This window comes from Corvus brachyrhynchos, unplaced genomic scaffold (genome assembly GCF_000691975.1).
Source record: "Corvus brachyrhynchos isolate BGI_N302 unplaced genomic scaffold, ASM69197v1 scaffold101, whole genome shotgun sequence".
In the NCBI taxonomy this organism is placed as follows: domain Eukaryota; kingdom Metazoa; phylum Chordata; class Aves; order Passeriformes; family Corvidae; genus Corvus; species Corvus brachyrhynchos.
The window spans coordinates 1,605,672-1,631,938 of NW_008237239.1; the positions used below are offsets into that span (position 1 = coordinate 1,605,672).

The following is a 26,267-nucleotide window of genomic DNA, read 5'->3' on the forward strand; positions in this document are numbered from 1 at the left end:
GCACCGCCCGGGGTGGAGCAGCTTAGGCTTCTGAGCCACCCCTCAGCCCACCCTCTGAGTCTGCCTCTTCGGGAAACTCGATCCAGGGGATGGGCTGGGATTGATTGGCATCACACTGCCCCAGCCCCGCAGTGGGCTGAGTCACCGCAACAGAGGACCACAAAAATGATCAGGTAAATGGAGCACCTCTCCAATGGAGAAAGACTGAGAGTTGGGATTGTTCAGCCTGGAGAACAGAAGGGTTCAGAGAGACCTCACTGAGCCCTTTCAGTACTTATTGGGGACTTATAAGAAAGGTGAGGACTGACATTTTAGACAGACAGGAAAAGGGGTAATGGTTTTAAACTAAGAGAAGGTCAGTTCAGACTAGATATACAGAAGAAATTTTTTACAGTGAGAGTGGTGATGTTCTGGCATGGAATAAGTATGTAGCAATGTCTTTTCTAGTGTGAGAGGTTGTGTAGGAAGGATGTGACTCGGTTTTTGTGTGACATTCTCGAGCTCTTGGGCATGTTGTGGAGTGCACAGATGCCTGGCATACCCAGGGCATGTTGTGGCAAGGAGCCCAGAGGGAGGAGTGGCAGAAAAAGAGCAGTTACCTCATTCAGCTCTTTCACTTGCCTTACAAATTGCTTTAGGAAAGTGAAGAATTGTTTGTTTATTCATCCATCCTACTCCTCCTCTGGCAGAGATTCCAGATTGCTGGGATGGGAAAGAGGCAATCCTTCTGAAAGCTGTGAAACCTTGGCATGGTTCTTCCCCAGCCCAGGGCTGGGAGGCTTGCATCACCCACCAGACACAGAAATTTTTCTTCTTCTAATCCTTCAGAAAGACTTAGAGCTCAGAATCTCACATTACATCAGCATCTGGCAGCCTGCCTCTTTCTGGTTCTGCCCGCCCTGGTAAAATGAAACTGCCCCGCTCTTGCTGTCACTCAGCTTGGAGCTCTGTGTCCATTCTGGGCCAGCCTGCCAAGAGACCAGCTCTGAAAATGTTGGTTGAAAACCTGGATTGCTTGTTAGCTCAGCAATGTCAGGGTGCTGTGCAGTGTGAGCCAGGCACCTCCTGCCTTCCCCAGGGCTCCCCAATGGGCACAGGCCAGCTGTGGAGTGAGCCCCCAACACCTGCCCTGGGCTGTCCCTGCTCCCCACAGTGTTGCTCAAGGGTGGCTGTGCTAATTGTACTCTCTTATCCTTGTGCATGGATGTTTTTATAGTTTCTCCCTCCTGACTTTCTTCACATTGCATCATCAGATGCTGCTTTTATTTCCTCCATGCATTTGAGGAACCGCTGCCTTATGATGGAGCTGGGGCTGTGTCGTCAGCACTTCCAGTGCTGCCTTGCACAACTCCCTGCCCTTAATCACATGAGCTTTGCAAGAGGGGATTTCTTGCCCTGGTAGGGCAGCAGGTGATGGGCACTGCCATGGGGACATCCAGCCCTGGCACACCATATAGAGCTGGCCACGCAGGGCCCACAGGCACACAGGGGATGCGGCCTGGCCTGCCAGTGCTGTGGTTTGACTACTCAGCTCTGGGGACCCATTTTTTGAAGTGTTGGTCTTTCCATTCAGCCATGTATAATGGTTAAGTCGAGTGGGCTCAGAGGCCTAGCCAGTGTGGTGGTATCCTGCCTTAGACACCAGGTCTGATGTATATTCTGTTTCTTTCCTTTCAGTAGTTTCTGAGGGATTTCCTGTGTGTGAATCTGCTGCTTTCTGAGCCTGTCCAATCTTTTAGCTTCCTCTTACGGCAATGACTTCAGCAGGTTATTTGCCTATGGCATGAAAAAACTTTTAGAAGACCTTGTTTTCCATTTAATCCTGCTATCTGTCCATTTAATGAGATGCTCCCTTCTATCTGAGCTCACTTTGTAAGGAGCAGCCAGCACAGACCTCATGTCACCCTCCTGATGCTTGTGGATCCGAGGGCCCATGCAGGGTCCTGCAGCTTCAGGGTCCTCTTTGGTCGTCCCAGAGTGATGCAGCTCAGGGTGCTCCTTTCTCCTCTGACCATTCATGATCCTGGGACAGAGGCAGGGATCTGATGGAGAAAAATCTTTGGAATAAGGAGTTAGGATAACCCAGTGCAGGGTTCTTTGGAATCTGTCGCATTGTGTCATCCAGAAGAGCAAAAAGCACCTCCTGTGCATTTTGTGGTGAGCAAGCTACATCATAAATACAGCAGCCACGCTGTGCTGTGGCCCATGCCCTCACAAACATGCTCCAGAAGACCACAGGCTGCAGCAGGCACATGTCAGTCACCTGTCCCTCATCCTGCCCCTGCTCCCTGGGGACAGAATGCACACGCGTGTGGCTGGCGCCTGAGATGCTGTCAGCAGCCCCTGGCTGGCTTGATTGGTGGGCTGGGACCACAGCAGTCTCTCCTGCTCTGAACAGATTTGGCTTGGCAGCTTGTGAACACACTGTGCTGTTAGAAACCCCGTGGCTCTGGGTCAGAACTCCTCAGCAGGGGTTTCCTTCCCATGTTTACTTGGCAGATGGTTTCTGAGCTCTACCCAGAGGAGGGCGAGCAGAATGGAAATGCTATGAGGAAATCAGGCTGGGGATCCCCATCAACCACCCAAGGCACTCCCTTTCCCTCTCATGCTTGCCAAGAAGCCGGGGAAGAGACATCTGAGCACTGGCCTGGGGCTCAGCCAGTTCTGCCACCCAACACCCTCAGCCTCCCCACTGAGCTGGGTTGCTGCCTATCATCTCTGCACGTTTGCTTTTGTCTTCCCAGAACTGGGTTTCTGTTACTGCTGTCTCCAGCAAGGTTTAGAAAAGCATGAGTCATTCTCAGCCCAGACCAGAAGCAAGGAAAAAAATCCATCCCTTCAGGCACCTTTGTGCTTTATCACTGCCAAGTTCCCCACATTTGTGCTTCCTTGCACAGACTTCTTAACATCTGGGAGATGTCCTGGACAGACCCCATGGCTTGTCTGAAAAACTTCCCTGGAAGTGTTTATGAGCAGAAAATATGTAAAGATCAAGAAGGACAAACATCTGCTCTTCCTTGCAGACAAAAATGTTACAAATTCAGATATAAGGGTATGACATTTTGTTTTCCTCATAAGGCTTTTATTTGTTTGGCTTTGAAAAAAACCACTGTTATTTTTGAAATAGAGACTCATTTTTACATGAAACATAGAAATAATCTTGATAGGAATTAAGATATATTACTGCCTGTGGGAATGTGTTTTCATTTGTATCAAAATTATGCTAATTTGATTCAGTCCAACCCTTCAACTGATTTTAACCAGCTACTGAATTGCATTTAAATGGACTCAGAGGCTTTGGCAGAAATTAAGAGATTTTCACCCAAGTATTTTTGCTCCAATTAAGGACAGTCACCAACCTTAACCTAAAATCTAACCTGTCAGTGGGCCTTTCAAAGGGACGGTGCTTGAGTGACTGTGTCAAGATCCACCACTTTCTGTATACTCAAACCCCTGCTCACTGACCCTCTCCTGCCACTGGGGTATTTATTTGGTAGGTTTTACAGCAGCCTATGCTTGGCTTCTGCACGCCCTTACCTAAACGAGTGAGTTTGTTTTAGTAAGGAGCTGGGAAAACAAGGCATTTCCCCAAGCACAGTTCATGGTGGAATAGAGCCAAGCAGTTGAACTGCAGTTTACCTGATGTGGTGCCTGGAGGGTTGAAAGCGAAAGCTGAACCTCTCTGTATACTCAGCTGCCTTGTCTATTTACTACCAGAACAGAAACGCTGATTGAGACTCGGGCAGAAGAAAAACGAAGATTTCAGCAATTTTTCAGCCATAGTTAGGTTTTCTGCCCAGCCCAGAAACCAATGAGCTGGCATTACCAGTTGATACCTGTTGCATCCCTGTTCAATTATCAACCTCCTTTGGAAGCCTCTCCCATCAGCGTCCCCTGGCAAAAGAACTGAAATTCCTTTCCTGCTTCTCTTGGTTAAGCGAGATGTCATTTATGAGCTTGCAAACAGAACAGGTTGCTGACAGATCTCAGCTGCCCACACAGCATCTGGCAGGATGATCTCATGTGGTACATTGCTCTCCTGAGGTGAGGGCATGGAGAGGAGGAGCAGGCAGGGAAGATGCGGGAAAGAAAGGAAAGGTATTTTTATGTCTGCAGGTGTTCTGACTTCAGGGCACTCCAGGAAATTGCTGCAAGAAAGGTCTTATTATGACAGGGTAGCCTTGCAGGGCTGTGACATTCCCTCTCACTCCTGCTGTGAAGTAATCCCTTGGGAGCTCCCACCTCCTCATCCACACAGTGCTTGTTTTTTTACAAAGATCCAGATGTTTTCCCCACACATACGAGCTTCCACTTCCCATATGTACACCACCTGCCAGCACATCAGGAGAATGCCAGACCTCATAAATGTAGGGGTATCCCAGGCATCTTTTTCCCCCCAAGACTGCCCAAGCTTACTGGCATGTAGTGTAGTTAGAAGTCTCTCTGTTGAGCCTGAAGCTCCCTGGGTGGCTAATTTTCTCATCCTGACATGACTCAGTGTGCCTGTTCTCAGCAATGCTGGATTCTTCTCATCCTGCTCGAGTTCTGTTGCAGTGTAGATGGACATGGGAAATAGCCTAAACCTTCATTCCCAGGGAAACTTTAAAAATCAGACAAAGACTGAATTCTGCTGTTGGCCTGTTTTTGCATGGGAAAAAAATCACATGTGAAAGACAAGCAACAGGCACTGTTCAGCCTGAGGTAAGACTTGCACCCACAATGAGGCCTCTCTCACTGCTGCATGGCAGCCATCTCAACCTTCCTGTTGAGCTTGGGTCACCATGCAAAGATGATGGGACAGGGAGAATAAGCCAGAGGCATCCCAACTCCAGTTGCAAGGCTGTGATGGGTGGTGCCACATCCTTCATAAATTTTGCTTTAGGTTCTTTTTTTGATAAGCACCAAAACCAGGTCCAGGAACAGAGACCAGAACTCCAATCACAATCTTTCCTTACTCCCAGCCTTTGGCTTAGGGCCACAGGGACTGCAGGCAGTGTGTGTGAGAAGTCATGGTCGTACTGGCTGCTCTCTGTGGTTGATGGGGACCTGCCCTAACCCTTGTCTGAGCGTGCCTTCTTCCCATTGCCTTTTTGTGTCATCTCTTGCTGCTTTTATCCCTTCGCTGTCTGCGACCAGAACAGCAGCAAGCAAAACTCTCCATCGTCTGAACAGCATCAGAGTGATTCCTGCAACCCCCCAGTGGCCAGTCTGGTATTTCAAGCTGGGGAAAACCACCACAGCAATTCAGGACCATTTGAAACGCAACTGTGAGTCTGGGCCTGAGGTTTATTTTGCCACCGCATTGCTGAATTCATATGCCTTGCTATTTGCTGAAGTTGGTCTTACAGGAGCTGTGAGGAAAACGTGGTACACCTGGCATATCTGCACGTGTGTTTGCAGGGTGTGCAAGCATTGCAGAACAGACTTAGAAATAGCTAAACTGAGATGGACAATACTCAGATATTTGTGACACAATACCCATAACCGCAGTCCCTGCTTAATATGTCTTAATTTGTTGTTGCAGTTTCCTGGGTTTGAAGAAAGTGCAAGGGTCAAAGTGTTGCAAGAATGAGACCAAATGTACTTTCATTTGAAGTATTTTAACATACTCATGCTTTTGATAATCGTGGTCAGGAGGACAAGGATTGAGACCTCGAGGTCTGACTCACTGTGCGCAGTTTGGGAGAGAGGGTGCAAAACAGGACAAAGCAAAAAAACCAAATTGTTCTCACATGCTGTTGGGGCCACAGTGACCAGAGAGTGCTGGTGTCTCAGGGATAGAGCTGGTGTAGACAAAGCCACTCATTCTGAGCTATGCTCCAGAATTGCAAGGCCAGAAAAAGTTTCCCTCATGGTGGGATTATAGTACAGCCTTAGGCCCAAGGAAAATATACGCCAGAAGTGAGACATCTGATAGGCATCACTGCTAAACAAAACACCTTAATTAATGTGCTTACGCAGATGATCCTCAATAGATAAGGTCATTTTTCATTACTTGAGAGAACTGTGTTCTTTCCTTATGACTTATTCCTATGTTCTCCAACTAAACTAGCTTATTTTTCAATCACAATAATTCTTATCTAAAACAATGTGATTTTACATCAATTTGGTAGGATATGTTGTATTACAGTGACTCCTGATGCTGTATGATTTAGTACTTTGCCTTGGGCTGCTGTTAAGCCAAGGTACTGTTCCAGCCTGCATGTCCTTCCCAGAAGCCTTCCAGGGCCAATTACAGTGCTCACTGCTTTTCATGTGTAGGGTCTGTGAGTATGGTTTTCCCAGGATCCAAAACACACTGTCCTGGGGAATTTGTGGGCAGGAGCTGCTCCCAGCCACAGACAGGAATGCTCATCTGCACCCAACACACATGGAGGAGCCACTTGTCTCTCAGCAAAGCCATCTTCACCATCTGTTTGGAACTCACCATCTGTTTGGAACACCCCTCAGAGCTTTCCCTGCTCAGCACCTTTTGGTGATTTTGTCTCTCTCTGCTCTTTTGATCAGCTGTGTTTACAATGTGAAGCATGGCAGGTGTTAATTATGCAGCACCAGTTGTTTCCACCAAGTTTAGGTTTTGATCACTGATTCAGCCTCTTCTCTGGTCTAACACAGCTTTCTTTACTCAGCATTGTTGCACTGACCTCAAATCTTGGAGTATTTATGGTGTGACTGGTGTTCAGTTCAGACCAACACCACCTGCAGCACAGTTCTTGCAGACAGCTAGAGCTTCTCTGGTCCAAACTGTGTGTAGATCCCTATGGAGGTCTGCAGGGTCAGTGGAGTCTCTCCGTCAGTTTCTTTGCAGTTATTTTTGCAAACCCATGCATGGGACAAAGGTGTATGTGACAGTACCTACAACAGCAAGGAGGAGTCCTGACTCTTTCTGGAATGGGGCAGTGAAGTGTCTGTCTGCATCTGTGACAGCACAGTCAGTGCAAACATCAGTTTGGCACATGGGCCATGAAGCACTGGCACAGCAAGGCAGCACCTACTCCTGCTTCTAGAAAGAACAATTTTGGAAAAAGGATCAAGCATAACACAAGGCACACCTGGGAGATGACTTGAGTTATTGAAATCAACTGGGAATGCAGTGGGATTTGTCTCCTGTGACCTGGAGCAAACCTTTTCTTGTAAAGTGTGGATACTGCTGGGGACAGTGTATAATCTGAGGCTCTTCAGAGTAGGTGAACAGCTGCCAGAGTTAGTTCGTCACATTTTCCAGGGTGGAACACATGGAACCACAGAATCATTTAGGTTGGAAAAGACTTTGACTATCAAGTCCAGCTGTTATCCTAGCACATGAGACATTAAAGAAGTTTCTTGTTGGCAGTGTGTCAATGTCTCTGGGTCCTATGGGAAGTGATGAAGGGAGAAGCAGATCAATCAGTGTTTCAAAATGCTGCCCTAAAATAACCCCTAAAAAAGTCTGAAACCAAATCTCCTCTGTTTGTCCCCATCGGATGTGTGTGTTCTGCTCACTTTCTGTGTTGGTGACAGTAAGCCAAATAAGCAGACACTAGCAGTAATAGAAACCTTAAATTAACAAAAGAAGCCAAAGGAAAGTGAGTCCTTTGAAGTCCTTGAGATAACACCAGTGATATCTTGTCTCAGGCATGTACTTGGTGATGAAACGATAGAGCTGCTGTATCCTTTATGAATCAGATCCTATGCTGGGTTAAATGCTTATCTTTGCAGTGTGTTCAGCACCACCTTTTCTTTATAAAGAAATGGAACAGGTCTCTGGATTGCCAGTAAATAGATGTGAATTTTGCCTTAAAGCAAACAATGAATGCAATTATTAGGAAAGTACATCTGTGACCATATCAAGTTTTATCTTGCCCCAAACTGTGTCCTGTTTATTCTCTGAGCACTGACAGACCATCCAAGCACATTGGCCAGAGGCCCAGCTCTGCAACCTGTGCCTTGGCTGGCCACCAAAGAACAGCATGGACTACCAGCCCCCACAAACTGCAGAGGCACTGGAGAAAGTGCAGGTCTAGGAATGGGAGTGCTCTTGTGCTTGTGAGCAGGTGGGACTTGTAATCCCCTTGGGACAACAGGTGAGCAAGAGTACAGAGCTATCACACTTAGAAGGTAATTGTGCAAGACGAGGAAGTGGGTGTTTGAGGAGGCAGTGGCGGTGTCTAGGTGTTTGTGGAGGTTTGGTTCACTGAGAGTGAGCTCACACGAGAAACACTCCTTTAGTCCTGCCTTCCGACTCCACATGGTAGTCCCAAAATCCTAAAGACAGTCAATCCATGGACCTGCTACCAGCTTTGCATCTTTCCTGAGCTCTTCTTCCCTGTGCTTGCCTGGGCTCTGTACCCAGTGTCCTTGCTCCCCTGGGACAGGTCAGCCAGCCCCACTGTCCTCTCCTGCCCTGGCCTGTGGGTTTTCTAGTCCTCAGGCTCCTCCTTCCTGGTGCAGTGGGCACAGAGAGCCTCTCCCAGCACAGCATGTGGGGTACCAACAGGGTATGTTCTGCTCTGGGATGCTGAACAGCTGCCAGGGAGTTGCCTCACTGCGTGGCATCTCCATGGGGAGATGTGCCCCCAGTCTCCAGTCTGCTTGCTGGGCTTGCTAGCTCTTAACAGCTTTACTCATCTGCTTGGAGAACGGAGCTTTTTAGCAGCCTTCCTCATCCAAGTGGAGAACTGAGCCCTTAAGCTCCTTCCTCATCCACTTGGAAAATGGGCAAATAACCTCTCTGATCCTCCCTGGCCTTAGGGCATATAAGGCTGCAGATGATAAATCCTCCTACTCTGCTGCCACTGTCCTTTTCTGGCCTGGCACTAACTCCTCCCAGTCCTCAGTGAGTGTGTTGCTCAATTTGCTTATTTTGGTGGATTACCCCATAGCTGGACACAAGCATCTCTGGGGCTGGCCTGGATCCCTTGGAAAACAGGAACCAACTGCCAGCTCAGAGAACAGCTCTGAAGTTAGAGATTGAAGTTGCTGAGAAAAGTCTAATAAATCAAACCTTCCCAAATAGTTATTGCAGGAGGCTGCTTGGTTCTATGCCATACTTCCCCATTTTGATAGCTGAATAAGGAAACTAAATTCCTGTGCTTTCTGCTGCCTGAGCTTACAGTGCTGGCTCTACAACAGCAGCAGTCACCTGCACTTTGGCAAACACACTTCAGCTTTCTCGTTCTCTCTGTCTAGCAAAGCTGACAGGCAATAGCTGTGACTCACTCTGGCTGATGAAATATAAGTGGTGTCTGAAAAACCACAGGCTCATCATTCATTATTACTGGTAACCATATGTGGAAGAAAATGAGGTGATTTTCACATGGATGTGAATGGACTTTAAATGTTTCCCATCATTTCTTGTGTAAGCAGAAGCAGCCTGCATCCCATTCTGTTCTGCATCACCTTCAGTAGTTCCCTCTCAGCTGGATTGCAAGATGGGAGCAGCGAGGCCAGCTCCTTCCCCAGGGTGGCCATGGCTCGTACATCAGCTTTGTCACCCTGCCCTTTTTTTTACTGTGAGTGAGGAGAGATGGGAAAGAAGAGAGAGAAGGGAAGGAGTACACAGTGGCCACCTCTGTAGCTTGTGTAACAGCTTGTGTTAGACAAAAAACACAGTAATGACCCACCTGGTAGCTGTGTCCTGTGAAATGGCCCTCATGGAAAGCCTTGTGGAGGACAGACCACAAGGCCCCCTTTCAGTGGCAGTAAGTACAGGAAGAAGAATGTGCTGCCCCTCTGGAGTTAGGGATTGTGTCCAGGAACTGCCTAGTCCAGCCTTGCACTTCCACACCTCCGGCTTCAAGGGGTGACCTAAACCCTCAGTGCACTGACCTGGCTGAACAGAGCTGTAAGATGGGACTCTAGCCCCATCCGTAAGCTCCTATAAGGCCTTAACAACCCCAGGAACAAAAATTAATGTTTCTCATATCAAAGAGACTTTTAACCTTGTGGAAAAAGGGGTCTCCAGATACAAACAAAAGGTGATGGTATGGAAACTTACTGATGAAGACAGTCAGACCCTCAAGTAATTGATGTCAGGTATTGAATTGTTTCAACTTTTATTTCAAGACAAGTGCATGCATGTGTATGTATGTAGGCCAGTCTAGTTCAGCCTGGAAGTGCAGTGGAACCAGTGTGTGAAATGCCCTCTCCTGCTCTAAACAAGAAGAAAGGGTGCAGCCTTCCAAAGAACAAATCCATTTGTGTTCTCTAGGCTTAATCTCTCTTGCTGTCCTGTGCACCCTGCACACACCATGGCCTGCCCTGTGTTAGCACACATTGGGAAGCACTAGCCCTGCATACCCTTGTGGAGAGCTGAAACAAAAGCTGAACTGTAAAAAAAAAAAGAAGTATGTTAAAATTGCATATAGTTTTCACACCAGTGGAAATCTCTGCTCAAACACTGAATGTACAATTCACCAGTCACTGCCAAACTCCTTCTCCCCCAGCCCTCACCTTCAAAGGACACTACAAGCCCAAATGTTACAAAGGAAAATTTTATTATTTTTTAGCAAGAGAAACATATTCTCACTTCAGCTGGGGAGTGTGACAATCCCCAGTCTGGGGGCAGGGTGCAGCTGCCATCAGTCCCCGTGGTGGTAAGCGTGGCCACAGTTATAAGCCCAAATATCCCTTAATGATGAGCATTCTGTGGGTGCAAGTCAGCCACAGCTTCTCAGTTGAGAGGCAAAAAGCTGCTTCTTTCTTTCTTACATGAGTAACTGCTTCAGCCACGGAGGTTTCCCCTGAGGCTCTGGCCTGGCCCAGGTAGGGAAGTTCTTTAGCCTAAAGTACATGGAAAGCTCTCCAAGGCCTGGAAGATTTCCTTAGCTGCCTGTAGCACCTGAGCCTGCAGGAGTGCTCAGCCATGAGCAGGTCAGTCCAGGTCCGGGTGTCTGGATGCCTGCAAAGCAGGAACAGTCCATGGCATTGGGAGCATTTTCAAAGAGGAGTTCAGTGCTGACAACCTGGTCTGAACCCTTCCCAGTGTTTCTAAGAAATCTGATGTAGCATTCTGATGCCTATCATTTAAATACATAAATACTTTTAACAAAAGGCTTTGGAGTGTACAGCCAGCAGTGACATGCTGAAATGTTGATGGAGTTCTTTGGGACACACGTAGTCAACTTGCCCTTAAAATCTGCCTTGCTTCAACTGAAAATCCCACAGCTGCTGGCTGTGCTGAGGTCATGTGCTGCCTGCGGCATGGGCAGGGCAGGACTTGTCTCCAGTAGCCCCAAGCTGCAACAAGAACAGGGAGGAGCAGCCCAGGATCACTGAGAGCAGTCTGACTTCAGCAAGAGCCAGGCAGGTGTGCACAGGGGCCTCATGGAGGTCATGCCTGTGAATCCCTGGTGCACACTTGTATGACAAAGTCAAGGGGAGTCACAAGAACCATCTGAGTCCTCCCTGAGGAAAGGATGCACAGACCTACAGGTTTCACTTGGTCCATTAGAGAGAACTCGCCAAATCTAGAAGTCTTCATGTTTTCTCAAGTTTTTATGTGCCTGGATCACTTTGGGTCAAGCCAGTGTGTGTGTGCTTGAAGGAGACTTTCCTCTGAGACATTACATCTCAAGATGTAAATGTCCCACCAGATATTCCTTTGGGTCAGGCTTCAGTAGGCTGCAGATAGCTGGAACAGCCAGTGGGCCTCCTCTCTCAAAGGCTGCTCCCCAAAACCCCACAGCCAGTGCAAGACCTGTGCTTCTGCTGTCCAGTGCAGTCCTGTCAGCTCATTTCAAAATACCTCCTTCTTTCGTGGCCTTTTCCTGTGAGAAAGCCTTTATCTGGATCACTCCGAAGGCATTCCCTTGCTGCCTCTTCCCAGTTTTTCATCTTGCCAGGCGAGGGGTTGTTGAGCAGACTTGTGCTCCTCCTACTCCCAGTGGCTTCAAGACACTTGAGGTATCTTCCTGACTTACCAGACTTTTATTTGAGAAAAAATACAGCACATTTCTACTATATACAGATACTGTCAAGTAAATAGAGAAACCCAGGGTTTCTCTGAATATGAGCTAAGCTTGGGTGACTTTCTTTGGCTTTCATTACTGTTCTCTTCAAGAGCTCCATGCATCCCTTTCCCCAGTGTTGGAAAGATCCATCCTAGGTAGCAAATCAGCTGCACAGAGCTCCAAAGAGGTGAACCCTGCATGCACTATATAAAGCCTGTCTGCACTGTGGTTTATCTGCACTCTCGCTGAGGCTTTCTGTGGCCCCAGGGAGGAATTCTAGAGCAGTCTGCCTGTACAAGTACAAAACCTACAGATTGGTAGGGAAGGCTGTACTTTCCATGTTGCACTTCATTCATCAGCTCCTACAGTCAGCCCTTGGTGTTACTAACACCAGGCTAAATGATAGACCTGAGATGGTGGCATTGGAGTTGGTCCACAGAGTGATTCTGTCTTCCTGAAACAAGAAGAGCACTGTGGTGAGATTTACTGTGGTGTCGCTTTTCTGCACAGTCTGCTCCCACAGGGCGCTGCTGGTTGTCTTGTGTGTCCCCTGCAGGGTCAGCTTCAGCAAGTCCTCCTCTTCCATGTAGATGGAACTCTTCAGGGACACGAGGTAGAGGCCATCACAGGGGATCATGATGGAACCATTTCTGATCTGAATAGGGCCTAATTCAGCACTGAGATTCATGGCTACCCCCTTGATGCTTTTACCTGGAATGGAAGAGAGCAAAGATGATCCCATGATGGCAAATGTTTTGTAGGAAATGGGTTGTTTTATACCAGCTGGCTGCAGGAAAGATTGAAAAATATAAGAAAGGGAAGAGTGAGCTAGAGAACAGGGCAGACCAGAGCTAGAATATCATCTACTCTAGACAGACATCATCTACCATGAAAACTTACAGGTTCCCACTCTTGACTAAGCTGTGCCTTTTGGCACATAGTTTATATGGATTACTCCTCCAAATTTTTATTTATGCACTATTTACTTATTCTATGTCTTAGAATTCAGAAAAATATAGTAAGTAAAGCATCACTGTGAGTTTAGAAACACAGGTTCATAAAAAGAACAGGAAAATTAAGACAGTAAATAAGATGAGGAAGAAGCTTTCAGAGCTGGAAGGAAGACAAAAAGTGGAGATATTGGTGACATAAGCCTTTGTCTTGGGTTTGGCTGTTTTGTTGTTTTTTTAACAGAAGACAGCATGAAAGAGCAGCATAGAGACAGAAACAGAAGGAAATAATTAAGCAGAATAAGGAGAAATTAAACCGGAACTTAGCATGAAAGGTTTTCTCTTGGAATGAGCAGTAACAGTTCTGAGAGCTATGCTGGTCATGTTTCTCTGCTGTGCCCCTGGGTTTTCAGCACAGCAGCTGAAACCCCTGGGACCAGGGGACGCAAAAGTTTTCCAGGCAGGCAGCACAGCCCCTCTGGGCTGGGGCCAAATTTCTCAAGCTTTTCCTCTAAAGGGCATGAGTTTCCATTAGGTTGGACTCACTGCTGCCTCACACTTTTAACTGAAAGGAAAACTGTCAATAATATTTTCAGTATTATTTTAAAAATTTAGTAATTGATTTTATCATTGAGGTGTGTCATTGGACAAACATCCAATGTAGCTGGCACGCAGAGGAGTACATCAGATATGGTGTGTGCTCTCACCCACTCTTCCCCAGGAAATCATTTACATTTTTCATAAATCAGGAAACCATTGACTTGTTTCAGAAATACCCCAAGAGTGTGCCGTGTGTACTTAGTAAATTCTCAAAAATGCCTTTCTTGTTCATTCACAGAGTGAAAGCTTGTTTTAGGAGATAGGTGAGGGTTGCAGAAATCCATGTAGATTTTCACGTTTTTTGTTCTGCTCTGGGAAAACCCATTTGTTTCATTTTGGCCCCTTGCAGCACTGGGGCAGGCTTGGCCCCTCTCCCCCAACAGCTCCCCTGGGACCTGTCCTCCATCAGAAGAAATAGCCATCACTGTGGCACAAAGCACATAAGAGCCACTTAGGTATTTCAGGAGCCACTGGATGCCATGGAGGTCATGGTGGTAGAGTGGGGAGTCAGGAGACCTCCCAGTGTGCCAGGGGAATGTGGCACAGTGGTGGCTGTTGCACTGGGGGATCATCAAGGGGCCAGGGTCCCCCCACCCCAACACCCACCTGTGTACCGGATGTGGGTCCACAGCACTTTGTCGCTCTGGGTCTGGAAAACAGAGAAGATAAATCCTTTTTAAGGCACGGGGCTGGTACCTCACTGCTGCTGCTATCACTTTCATTTCCCAGCCAGGATTGTTCATTCCCTACAAGGGCAGAGCAGCTGCATCTCCAAAAGCACAGCAGCCAGCCGCGGTGTCACAGCTGCTGCCAGCCACCTATGATCTGGACTTGATTTTAAATCATTATTATAAAATACTATTTCAGCATGGTTCCCAGCCAGTGCGACTTCCAGCCCAGTGCTGAGCCCTCCAGAGTACCCCGGGCAGTGTTTGTTTTGTTTAGAAAACCACGCTGGCGTGTGTAATTGAGTCAGACCAGACAGCAAGGAAGGACCATAGGGTGCAGAGTCTTTTCTGCATGACCTCCTCGAGCCTGACTTACAGTCTGACTTACGGCGCCTGGCAGACAGGCATTGTTCGCAGAGCGGGGACCTTGGCGTGCTGTCTCACCCTCCTGCAGGGCACCAAGAGGTGGGTCTGGCTTTATTGTTCCTTGCACTTTGGGTCAGGCTGTTACTGGGTGTGTGTCTCTCAGACGCTCTTAAGTGCCCTGAGATGGGTTTAAAACTGATTGGAGCACCTCTCCTATGAAGGCAGAACTGAGAGAGCTGGGGTTGTTCAGTCTGGGGAAGAGAAAGCTTTAGGGAGAACTTAAAGCATCTTCCAGTACCTAAAGCGGCTTCAAGAAAGTTGGAGAGAGACTTTTGACAAGGGCTTGGAGTGATAAGAGAGGGGGGAATGGTTTTAAAATGACAGAGGGCAGGTTTAGATTAGATGTTAGGAGGAAATTCCCTGTGGGGGTGGGGAAGCACTGGCACAGGCTGTCCAGAGAAGCTGTGGATGTCCCATCCCTGGAAGTGTTCAAGGCCAGGTTGGATGGGGCTTTCAGCAACCTGGTCTAGTGGAAGGTGTCCCTCTCTGCTTATGGCAGAGGGGTTGCAAGGAGATGATGATCTTCAAGGTCCCTTCCAACCGAAACCATTCTATGATTCTGTGATTTGTATTTTATGAATGTAACAGAGAAAGTGAATGCAAATATAGAAGTGTGTATCTTACTGGTCAGATATGAAGACACCAAGCTTCTGTATTGGATTTTTAAATCTGAACTTTGCATCTCAAACTTGTCTCTCGTCATAACCACAGGAGACCCAAATCTGCAGTCTCTGCACAACCACAAGTCTTCAGTGTTTTGCCTGATTAAAGAGTGAAAGCTTAGGCTCAGTGCTCTGCGTTCTTCTCTTTACCTATGCCAAAGGCTTCCTAAGGGAGAAGGTGTGCTGGTGAGATGTGGGTTGGGCTTACTTTCATGTATTTGGCCTCCGGTGTTACAGGGGCAGAGCAGCCCTGAGCACAGGGAATGTGCAGAGTGTGAGCACAGACTGTCTGCAGATTCAGGGCAAAGGCAAGCGGCAGGGGAAGGCGGCGGGAGCCCGGCTGCCCGGTGTGCTCTGTGCCGGAGCTGAGGTGGGTGCCGGTGCTGGGAAAGGTCTGCTCTGGCACCCTCTAGTGCTGCCACGGCTGATGCTGCGCGCCTGCTCCACCGGCACAGCTGGATACCACTGACAAACAGAAGCTTTAATCGCTCGGTGACTCTGGTGGAACTATCTCCCTTGGCATTACTATCCCGATCCATTGCCTCAGCTGGAATCTCATGCTTGCTCTTATTCTAGGCACCCGAGTGCACAAGCATTTCTCTCCTGGCTCAGACAGGCGGGATTTCCGGGTAGTTTCTCAGCAAGACAATAGCAAAGCACTGAGTGTCTGAGGTCAAACAACATCTACCTCAATCTGTGTGATCTGGCCGCTGGTGGACAGGGTGTATTAAACACAGACAGCCTGGGTGACAAACATGTTGCACTTATAAGAATAGCAGCCCCATTGTCACTAATGCAAATTACCTGTTCTACGTATCTCTTCCAGTTATTGCATGATCTCAAAGCACTTTGCAGGTACCTCCTATGAATCCTGCTGAGGGGATAATGTAGTACTGGAAGGACTCTGGGTGCTCGTACCAAAGTTAGTAACCTCTCTTTGTTCTGCCTTCATATGGCATGTGGGAAAAGGTGCCAGGAGGGCTGAGGACACAGAGGCGCTTCTTACTAACAGCTTCAGATTTCCCTGCGTCATTTACACACAGACTCTTCCTTTCTGCCTGGTCGGGATCCCCAAACAGGAGACTTCCTCCCGGCTGGGACACTGTGTCCAGAGCCATGCCATGTGGCAGAAGTTTCAGGAATAAGTTTGTACCTCACAAAGTGCAAAGCTCAGGGGGCTGATTGACGGGACTGCTGTGATCAACTGCCTGTGTCACACGTGGAGGTGTCCCACAGGTGGCAGGTGACCATTCTCTGGAAGTGGGTTGTACCTTCTCCTCACCAGGAGCTATTAGGATCATGGATTTTACCTCCCATGCAAGAGGAGAGGTGTGGAAAGAGAAGGTAATTCCAGCAGAGGTGGGAATTGCAGATGCAAAAGCAGGCTATCGCTAGCCTTTGTTTTAACTTCCTCATTTGGAAATCTCAGCTGAGGTTTGTCCTCCAAGTGGCATCGTGACAGAAATGAGATCACTGTCCCTTTTTGTTAAGCACAGTCTGGGCTGAAGATGCTGACTTTCCTGAGTATGTGCCATGACATTATTTATGCTATGTTTTCACACAACAGTCCAGGAGGGTTTTTTTCAGAGCCATGTTTCCATGAGGACAATGGAAAGAAATCAAATATGGTCTTTCTATGAAAATCACAGTTATTCCTTGTGAATGTAGTTAGTGTGGCACTCTGCACCTTGGAGAACAGAAGGAGACTCTTCCCAAGGATAGGGAGAGCCACTCATTTGCTCCCATGGACCAGCACTACCAAGCCTGCCACTCTCATGCTGCTGTGCCCCTACTTCCAAAAAGTCCATCTCTCCAAACTCCCTAAAAGTCAAGTCAGATCAGTACTGCTACCCCTTCAGGAGACATTTATATGGTCAGTTCATGATTATTCAGCTGAGCCCTGTAATTGCACTGCAATAAAATCCCCCTAATGTACAGCCCACAAGACCACTCCTGCACAGCACAGTGCGCTCCAAACAGGACACCAGGGTTGTCTGCTAAAATAATAGAAACCAGTCCTAACCCTGTAGTTAGCTAGTGTTTAAAACTGAAAAGGTCCTTTGGTGATTCCCAGGACCTGAACTTCTCATCTGTTGCCATTGCTGGTCCTCGAGCACCCTGTTTCAGTTGTTTCTGTTGAGGAAGGGAAACTCCAGGCATGCACTGTGTCCCCCCGCCTGCTGCTGCTCTCTTGGGTTTGTAAGGCTCACAGGCAGCAATGTCAGACCCTGCTATATTCCTCTGGAAGAGGAACATTTTTATAGAAGAGCCAGTTATTGAGAGATGAGGCTTCACAGCCAGAGTGTGACCTGGGAGAGGTTTCTGCACCTTGAGCAGTGTGATTGCTTGCTCTCCTCTGTTGTCTTACAGTGCAACTTCTCTCTCCCGACTAGTGGAAGGAGAACAGGACTGACCTGAATGACAAGAGTTATCTTTCAGAGTTACCAGGGTCATTGCTGTGAGACTCAGGTCAGTGAAACTTGTGCAAAGCACAAGGGTTTTCATTAGACAGCAGAGGACCCAGAGCATGAAGCCATCCCTCTCTTGCATGGTTATGGTTACATACCTGGCTTGCTTCTGTGCCAAGCCTAGGTGGGAGGAAAGAATGAACTCGGGTAAAACAAAGCACAACAAGCTTTAAAGTGGTACAAAGCTCCTGGAGAAGGAGTGGGAGGAGAAGCCACTACTGCACAAGCAGCACCGAAGTGGCAGTGAAAGGTTGTTGACAATCCACCAGCCTGCAAGCACGTGAGAGAGGCAAACATGTATTTGCTGCAGCTTGTGCTAGAGCATTGTGAGCTTCAAGCATCTCTGTTATTTATACTGTTTGCTCTGGTGTTATGGGCACACGAAACTCTCTCTGGAGACACTAGCATTTCTCACACACGCACAGACATGGATGACTGCTCCTAACCCCACTTTATGGGCAGGCTGAGAGCACCCAAAGGTGTCAGGGGGTCTTCCTAGAACTGGCACAGGGTAACTTGCTTTCTCACACATCTGCCTGCCATATGGTACACTTCAAAAGTTCAAGAGGTGTTTATGAGCAAATTGGGTTGTCATTCACGCACATGATCTTATTCAACTAAATGGAAATACGCACAAGTCACTGCAAGGAGGGGGGAGAGTGCAAGGGAGTCAGACCTCCCTCCCCCAGGGGTCAGTGAAAAAAACATTCTTGGAACAGTCACTCTGCTGGAAACTTGGCCCCAAACCCTGCACTGGGCAATACTGAATGTTGAGGACAGACAGTTTAAAAAAAAATTTTAAATTACTCTCATACAGAAGGGATTAAAAACTTGGGATTTGAATAGGGATAAACTTAAAGCTTTTTTTGTTTCTTAAAAAAGAAAAGAAAACCCATACAAAGCTTTACAGACCAGCAGACAAAGGGTTGAACATGAGCTCTTACCGTTGCGGGCCGCAGAAAATCTATACCAAGGTAAATCAGGCAGGCAAGCAGCAATATCCACTGAGCAACTGCGGACACGAGGTGCAGCGTGTTCCTAACCTGTCCTCTTTGCCAGCGCTTCCATTCATCCCCCACAGCTTCCCTCTCACAATCCATCTGCTCTCGATCTCTTGGCTCTGCATCCGGCTGTCCTTCCATCCCAGCCTCACTGCCAGCAGCTGCTGGGGAAGGGGCCAGGAGCACAGCAAGAGGCCAGAGGGACCAGGGGATTGATGAGCTCCTGTCTCAGGAGCAGAGATGAAGTGAAGACAGTGCCTTCAGGAGATTGCTTTATGCACAGAGAAGCAGGCGGGGGAACTTCTTTGTGACTAATCTAAATTTCCCCTTCCTTCCTTTCTTTCTTTCTTTCTTTTCTTTCTTTTTTTTTTTTTTTTAATTTTTTTTTTTTTTTTTTTTTTTTTTTTGTTTTTTGGGGGGGTTTTTTTTTTTTTTTTTTTTTTTTTTTTTTTTTTTTTTTTTTTTTTTTTTTTTTTCCTTTCTTTCTTTCTTTCTTTCTTTTCTTTCTTTTTTTTTTTTTTTTAATTTTTTTTTTTTTTTTTGGTTTTCTGTGTGAATGTGGGGGCTGATTTATTGCATCCCAGTTCAGTTTTGAGTAAGGGCCTTTGAAAGGAGAGGTGTTTATGTCTTTCATAGCTTCAACTGTGGACGTCTTGATATGTGTTCTTTCCAACAATAGCGAAGAGTTGGGTGGACAGTGCTTGTCTTCACTCAGTCTTTTATCAGTAAAAGCTCTCACCTCTCTGTTCAGCCTCAGGTGAGGAGATTACAGGGCTGGTTCTTTCCCTTGCTAGCATCATATAATGCTCCTGAAATCTCTTTTCTGTAAAGAAGCAATGAATAGGAAGGGATGTTGGACAGGTGGATAGCATAAGGGATTGGAAAGAAAAGATGCACTTCCCTTTTCACTTTTTTCTTCTGGTTTTAAAGCCATGGGATGTAGTGCAAAGCATAGGAGGGAGAAAATGGAGAACTGTTGGAGAACAACTTCCATTTTTGCACACTCCGAAACCTGTAGTCCAGAAAATGCCTCCAGAGGGACATTCCCTGGCCATCCAGGCTTCCCTCCTGGAAGAGGGAAGCCTGTCCCTTTGGTTGGTCTATTTGTGATTTTTGCTTGTGACACTCAGAGCTGCCAAGTGTCAGTTGACTGCAGCAGGGACCATCTCCTGTGCTTGTTTTGGGTGACAGACTTTGCTTCACTTTTTGGGGGCAGTCCAGCACTGGTCTTTCCACTGCTCTTTTTGCTGGACTTTTTGCTGCTGTAAATTACCATATCGTGACTGAAGTCAGGTGCTGCCTTCTCCTGCTGAGGATGGACCCCATTGGGAGTATTCTTACCTGCCTGCCTTCTAGGGATGAGTTGTCAGAAAGTTTCCCTTCCCCAAAATGTGCCCTCTTAGCCTGTCACAAGGCACATGTCCTGACATGTAACTTGCATGCAGAGGAAGCAGGAGTAATGTTCTTTCATGTGTTTTCCCATCTAGGCAAGGATATTTCCTGTGAACATAAACCAAATGTAGAGGATAGTGTAGCAACTGGGTAGGCAACCTGCCATGAGGACACCCCATGCACGCTGCTCTTGCTCTTGAGTTGATGGATTGAGTCAGGAATACACTCTGGTGTTTGTTGGAGAACACACCACAGGTCATGGAAACTTAGTGAAGAAGGTTCAGCTTTCATGTCTTCCACTGGCTTTTGAGTGCATGGAAATTCTTTTTCCCCTCCCACCAGTGGTCACTCTCCTGGGTGTGCTGGAGCTCCTGACTGAGCCCCAGCCCAACGAAGAGGCCCCGGGAACAGGCCTAACCCTCCTTCCTCAACCAGAAATATGACTGCAGCTGCAGCAAGGAGGGTTTGTGCTGCCCCAGAGCAGCTCCCTCGAATGCAGAGTGTGAGTTTGGAGGCAGTGTGAGTTTGGTGGTTTGTGACACTTAGCAGTCACACAGCACCTGGGAACACCAGCTGGGATGGGACCCAGGCTTGGCCAAGTCCTGCAGAGGAGTGAAGTGATGCCTTGAGGTGCTGCAGAGGCCTGTTGGGGCTGGAGGGATGTGAAGAAGGTTGTTTGCTTCTATGGATCTGCAATGTCATGTCTAGGGCTTATGAGGTCCCCAGGAAAGCTGCTCTGAGTGGTCCCAACCTGCTCCCTCCAGGAAAAGAAATTTGGGCTTGCTGCTCACTGCTTAGTTTCTGCAATAATGCCAGAATGCTGAGCTAAGACATCCCAAATCCTTGCAAGCCTGTAATTCTCACATTTTCCACACATGCCTTTGAACCAGATGCAAGCTCTTACCTGTCTCCATCTCCTCTCTCCCCGACTCTAGATTTTGTACTGGTTTTGTTTCTAAAACTCTAAAAAATCCTGTTGGTGAAGGTTGTGCTTCTCTATTTCTGAAATGGCCTTGTCATTTCTGTGCTCCCCCAGTGCAAGTGTCTCTCAGCCTGAGTTAGCAGCACTGGCAGAACAGAGGATCAAAAGCTGCATTTCAAGTAATGTCCCCGGCATTGTATCCGAAACAGGAAAGAGGACAACTCATTCAGGGGCATCAGAAACACCCATGCATAGTCTCTTCAGTGGTTTTGATTGCTTTCAGCTTCTCCTCCTGCCTTGCTTATGGAAACCCATAAGTGCATGCTACTTGGTGGCTTTCAGAGGCCCTGCTCTCCCTCTGAAGGAAACCTTCCAGGCCTTTGGAATCCTGACACATCGCAGACCTGCTGCACACACCCAGCATTTGCCAAAATCTCCTGTGTTTATCAAAATTATTTTGGTCTCTCTTCCACAGGGACCCTAAAGCTGGAGTCTCTTGGGGTTTGCCTCAACCCTTTGCAGTCATCAAGTCATCCAGTGAGCAGGCAGGCTGGGATGGCTTTGGGCATGCTGGTGCTCTGGTCATCTTGTTAGTTTTCCAAAGAAACACCTCTCAGTGACACTTTAATCCAGCAAGGACTGAAGGAAACCAGAGTGAGTTGGTAATAAGGCATGCTAGTTTGTTTGGTTTTGATGACAATCCAGTATCTCTTACATTAGTCTGTCATTTATGAGCTTTCCCAGACTGGGGAGCTGAGTGGTTTAAAACTTTGGCTAAAGTGTGTTGGTTACAGTCAAGGCTAAATCCTGCTAAAGTGTCATGGCTGTACCAGAACTCAGCTGGAGCCCCCAGCCTGCCAGTGCTCTAGATCAGTGGGAAGGGGTGCAGACCACAGCCCCTGGCCCGTGGGGAGCACTCTGTGTGTGAGAGCCACAGAGCAGAAGCCTTTAACCAAGACCTGGCAGCGCTTACTGGCACCCACCTTTATTTAGCTCCCATTTCTCAGGGAAAGTGCTCTCATCCCCTCAAAAGGAGGAACTGGGGAGTTATATAGGAGAATTTAACTTCTCAGAAGAACAGTGGAAGAACCAGTTAAACTGTTTGTAAACAGCTACAAGGAAAAAGGAAACAAGTAGCAAGCAGTATGAGTTTCCAAGAACAAAACCGGATGTTGTCTGTGGGGCAAGGAAAACTCTTGGGCAGAGGAGTAGCTGTGGGCATGCACTGTACCTTCAGCAATAGTCTTGTTTCTTTTTTTCATAATACCTGTGAAGCATGGTCTGTGTGAAACTGCTGCTCAGCAGGTGGGGAGCTGATTGAGTGATTGTTGATGGTTTGTTAACCAAATGGAAGGAAGCACCTTGTCCTCCTGCCCTTCTGCAGTGTGCCCTTTTCCTTGGGGATCTTCTGGCAAGCCAAGCAGGAAGGGGGACGTGCTCACAGGTGAGATCTGGCCTCTCAGCTCTTGCTGGTAGCTTTTACCTATAATTTAAGGGTTTGGCCTGCACCTGAAATTAATTACCAGGAGAGCAATGCTGTTGCTCTCATTGCTGCAGTCAAGTAACACAACTTATACCTGATGCTGGGTTGTCTTCTTGTGTGTTTGCCTGTCTTCCACCAAGGCTGTCCTTGCCTCAGGAATGACTGGTGGCATGGCTTGAGTTAGTGAAACAGTAGAGAATAGCAAAGGAAGCCGTTGAGGGGGAGAAAAGCAAAGCGTTACAAAGGCAAGATGTTTTGTTTGCCCCTGCTGCCGCTGTTTAATGTCTCTGTTCACTCCAGAAATAAAGTATTTTATAATTAAGATAGGTTTATTTATCAAAGTCAAGGACGTCTGCCTAAAAGGTTTGTGGAGTCCTGCTCCAGTGTCTCTGAACCACATTAACTATTTTTCTCCCTTGGTCATCAGAGCAAAAGACACCAATGTCTTTCACATGCAGCACATCAAGAATCTGTTGATTCCGGATTGATTTTAGTTGCTCAGTTCATCCTAAACTGGAAAAATATTATCTATTTTTCCATTGCTAAAATAGATTATGAATCTGAGCTGAAAGGTTATTCTTGGAGGTGACAGGCAGAGAAGCCCTCTAAAAATTCAGGAGTTGGACTAAATGATCCTTGTGGATCCCTTCCAACTCAGGATATTCTATGATTCTGTGATTAATTTCACTTCCATGTGGCTTTTTCGTGCTCATTGTGTACAGCTACTTTTTGGCTGATGTGTGTGTGTGTCAAGGATTTCTGACAGCAAAGGCACTGAGCCAGTAAGGAGGAATTCATGTTAGTCAGGCTACTTTTGGCAGTGTAAATTAGAGACAGAAATGGCGAAAATGCTGTGAAGTCACAAAGAAAAATATTGATATTTAGGCAGAGCCAGGATTCTGTGGAGAGATCACCAAAGAGGAGCATGATCACTTCACTGAGTTAAATCTCACTGTGCCTCATCCCACAGTGCTGCACTGGTATTTTTCCTAGGAAGCTGCTTTATGGGAGCAAGGAGATGAGCAGTGGATGGATTCCCCAGCACACTCCTCCAGCAGCTGCTGGTGCCTCACTGCAGTGTGCAGAGTCCTTTTTCCTGGTTGTCACAGACCCTGGGCCAAGAGAAGGCTGTTTTCCAAGAGGACACAGTGCCGAGCACCGGCTGCATTGGGCACAGCAAATCTAGGCAGGACTAGGACCTGCCCCCCTGGCAGTGCTGGCAGCTGTTCTGGTGCCCGGCCAGGTGGGATCTATAAGTGACTGGGGCAGAGCCCAGTGCTTAGTGGTGGTTTCCCATGTCAGTGCTGTGGTTTCCAGCACAACCCCGATGGGTAGCAGAGCAGCCTTCCCAGCAAGCCAAAGTCAGCCTTGCCTCAGCTGGCAGCCACCACAATTCACACCAGACTTGTCAGGTTCCAAAGATCAGCTGCTGCCCCTTTTTGGATGTGACAGGAGATCTTCCATTGCTGATTGTGGTTTGCCCTGAGCATTGTCTCTCTGTCTCACAGTGGGCCGCTGTGGACTGTGCTGTTCTGTTCCTTGGAGTGGACTTCTCTTATCAGCTATCAGCTGAGTGGGTTGGGGCTAAGCATTCACTGTGACACCTTTGAAAGGTCGAGGTGAACTTAGTCACACACATCTTCCTTCCTATGTCTTACAGCTGCTTCAGTCAGAAATCCCACCGTAACACACCATCTTACAGTAAGATATCAGGAGAGAAAAATCAGATACATCTTTTGACATTTTCCTGGTACAGAGAATAAACAACATGTTGTTTAAAAAAAAGAAAGAATTCTACAACTGACACTCAGAAATGGAGCTCTTGCAGAGCTTGCTGGATAGCCCAGCTCCATTCCCACTCATTCCTGTGGTGTTAGAAACCCCCGAGAGGGACATGAAGATCATGATGCCCCAGATACAGCTCTGCTCTGGGTTAAGGAAGTGGTTTCTCTTCCTATCTAGTCCTGCCATCATTGACCTGACTGCTTCCCCTAATCACCCCTGTGGGAGTTTTTTGGCCAGCAAAGATGGTCCCAAATTTATTCCTTCTGAAAAGGAGGGGGTTTTGCAGCTTTTGAGTCTTCCTGTGTGTTTCTAACCTGTTTGCTTCTTTTAACCTTCATGGGAATTGCAAGCAGATTTTGGGGAAAGATTTGCAGGCGGAGGTACTTCCTTTTCTTAGCCGTATTATTTCCCTTAAATAGCTGAAGCATGAGCAATTGGGTGGTAAGCAAGTAGAGACTACAGTAGAAAGAAATGGAGTTAAGAGCTGGTGACCTTTCTAGGACAGACACAGGCTGGAGTTGCAACAGCTCTGTCTGCAAATCCCAGCCTCTGTTTTAGGGTGACTTGTGCTTTTTAATCAGTGGCGATGGCCCTGCATTTACTTCAAACTGTTGCAATACAGAGGTGGAGAAGGGTTAGATGTTATTACTGCCCCAGCCAAGCCCAGCAAGAAAGATCCATGTACAGTGCCATTTCCTGCTTAAGCCACTTCACCCCTTTGCCAGTGTTGTATTGGGATGATATTTTAGCATCCTTTGCTGATCAGGATGCATGCAATACCTCTTCACCTGCCTCTCACCATCAGCTTCATCAGCAAAGGTTAATCCACTCACCGTGGAACTTCAGAGACTGAATCAGGATCTGGTGTCAATAAAAACACACTGATTAGAGTGATGCTTCACAGCCTTTCCCTCTATGAACCCTTTCCTTTTCTGTTTTCTCAATATTGTTTTCTCACTTCTAACGGCTGTCAGGTTAAGCTTCTGGCTAAATTGTTTCCTTCACTGTCTCTCAAATACATGTTAAGGGGTTCTTTAACTTTCCATTCACAGTCATTTAGCTATTGTTTTTTCCACCTGGTCAGTTTGGCTCATAATTTCCCCTAACTTATATTAACTCTTTTGCAATACCTAGTAGCTGTATTACTGGCTGGGGTTGCCCTCCTTTCACTCATACTGACTATAGTCAGATCATGGTCACTGACTAGTGACCTTAAGCCCCGACCACTTCTTCAGCAATTAAAAAACTTCAGCACTTGAAACCCACAAAATATAGCGCTTGCATCCAGTACAGTAGTTCCAGTATAACCATTTCAATATTAGGAAATGTCCATCTCAAACCACTGTAAACTCTCCCGACATTCTCCTTGGTCTCACACAAGTCCTGATGGAGATTTTCCCAGCAGCATCACCGTTCCCTTCTCTGGACCCTGCAGGGGGAAGGTTGCTGGGACCTGGTGCCAATCTCTGTTTTAACACAGCGCATGGAAAAAACAGTTTTCTCTTTTTAATCCTTTTATTTGCAAAACACTGAATTATCTAGATGCAGCTTTAATGACTGACTGAAAAGTTGTTATCACAACAGGGTTTACATAGGCTTACACTTTTACTTTTTGGGCGAGATGAGGAAAGGCCCATATCTCCAGAAATCAGGCAGTCCTTGGCCCCTTACCCAAGGGTGCCCCTGGCAGATAGTCCTTGAGACCTTCAGTCTTCAAACTTCAGTGCCTGCATGACATTTATCAGCAGCACAGCAGGGGCAGGAGACGTTTCCCGGCTGCTGTATCATTCTACAGCCCAGCAGGCAGGCCCGGTTTGCCCAGGGCCGTGCGGGAGCAGCCCGTGGGTGCTGTGGAAGGAAGGGCACCGGAGCCGTGGCTGCGTTCGTGCACACGCAGGGGCTCCAGGGATGAGTGCGCCCGGCCCCTGGCAGCGCCCGCTCGGGGGGCAGCCAGGCAGCACCGAGAGCCCCAGATGAGTA

The 26,267-nt window shown here is 47.4% G+C and overlaps 1 protein-coding gene across 1 annotated transcript; it reads right to left on the reverse strand.

Annotated features, from left to right (window-relative positions):
* Nucleotides 1–10,456: 10,456 nt before the first annotated feature.
* On the reverse strand, nucleotides 10,457–19,046 carry TNFSF4 (tumor necrosis factor superfamily member 4). Its single transcript, XM_017729663.1, has 3 exons — nucleotides 18,649–19,046; nucleotides 14,087–14,129; nucleotides 10,457–12,641 (listed from the first exon to the last, which is right to left on the reverse strand). The coding sequence occupies exons 1-3, from the start codon at nucleotides 18,844–18,846 to the stop codon at nucleotides 12,286–12,288; spliced, it is 597 nt and encodes a 198-aa protein (XP_017585152.1). The 5' UTR covers nucleotides 18,847–19,046; the 3' UTR covers nucleotides 10,457–12,285.
* Between the last annotated feature and the right edge of the window lie 7,221 nt (nucleotides 19,047–26,267).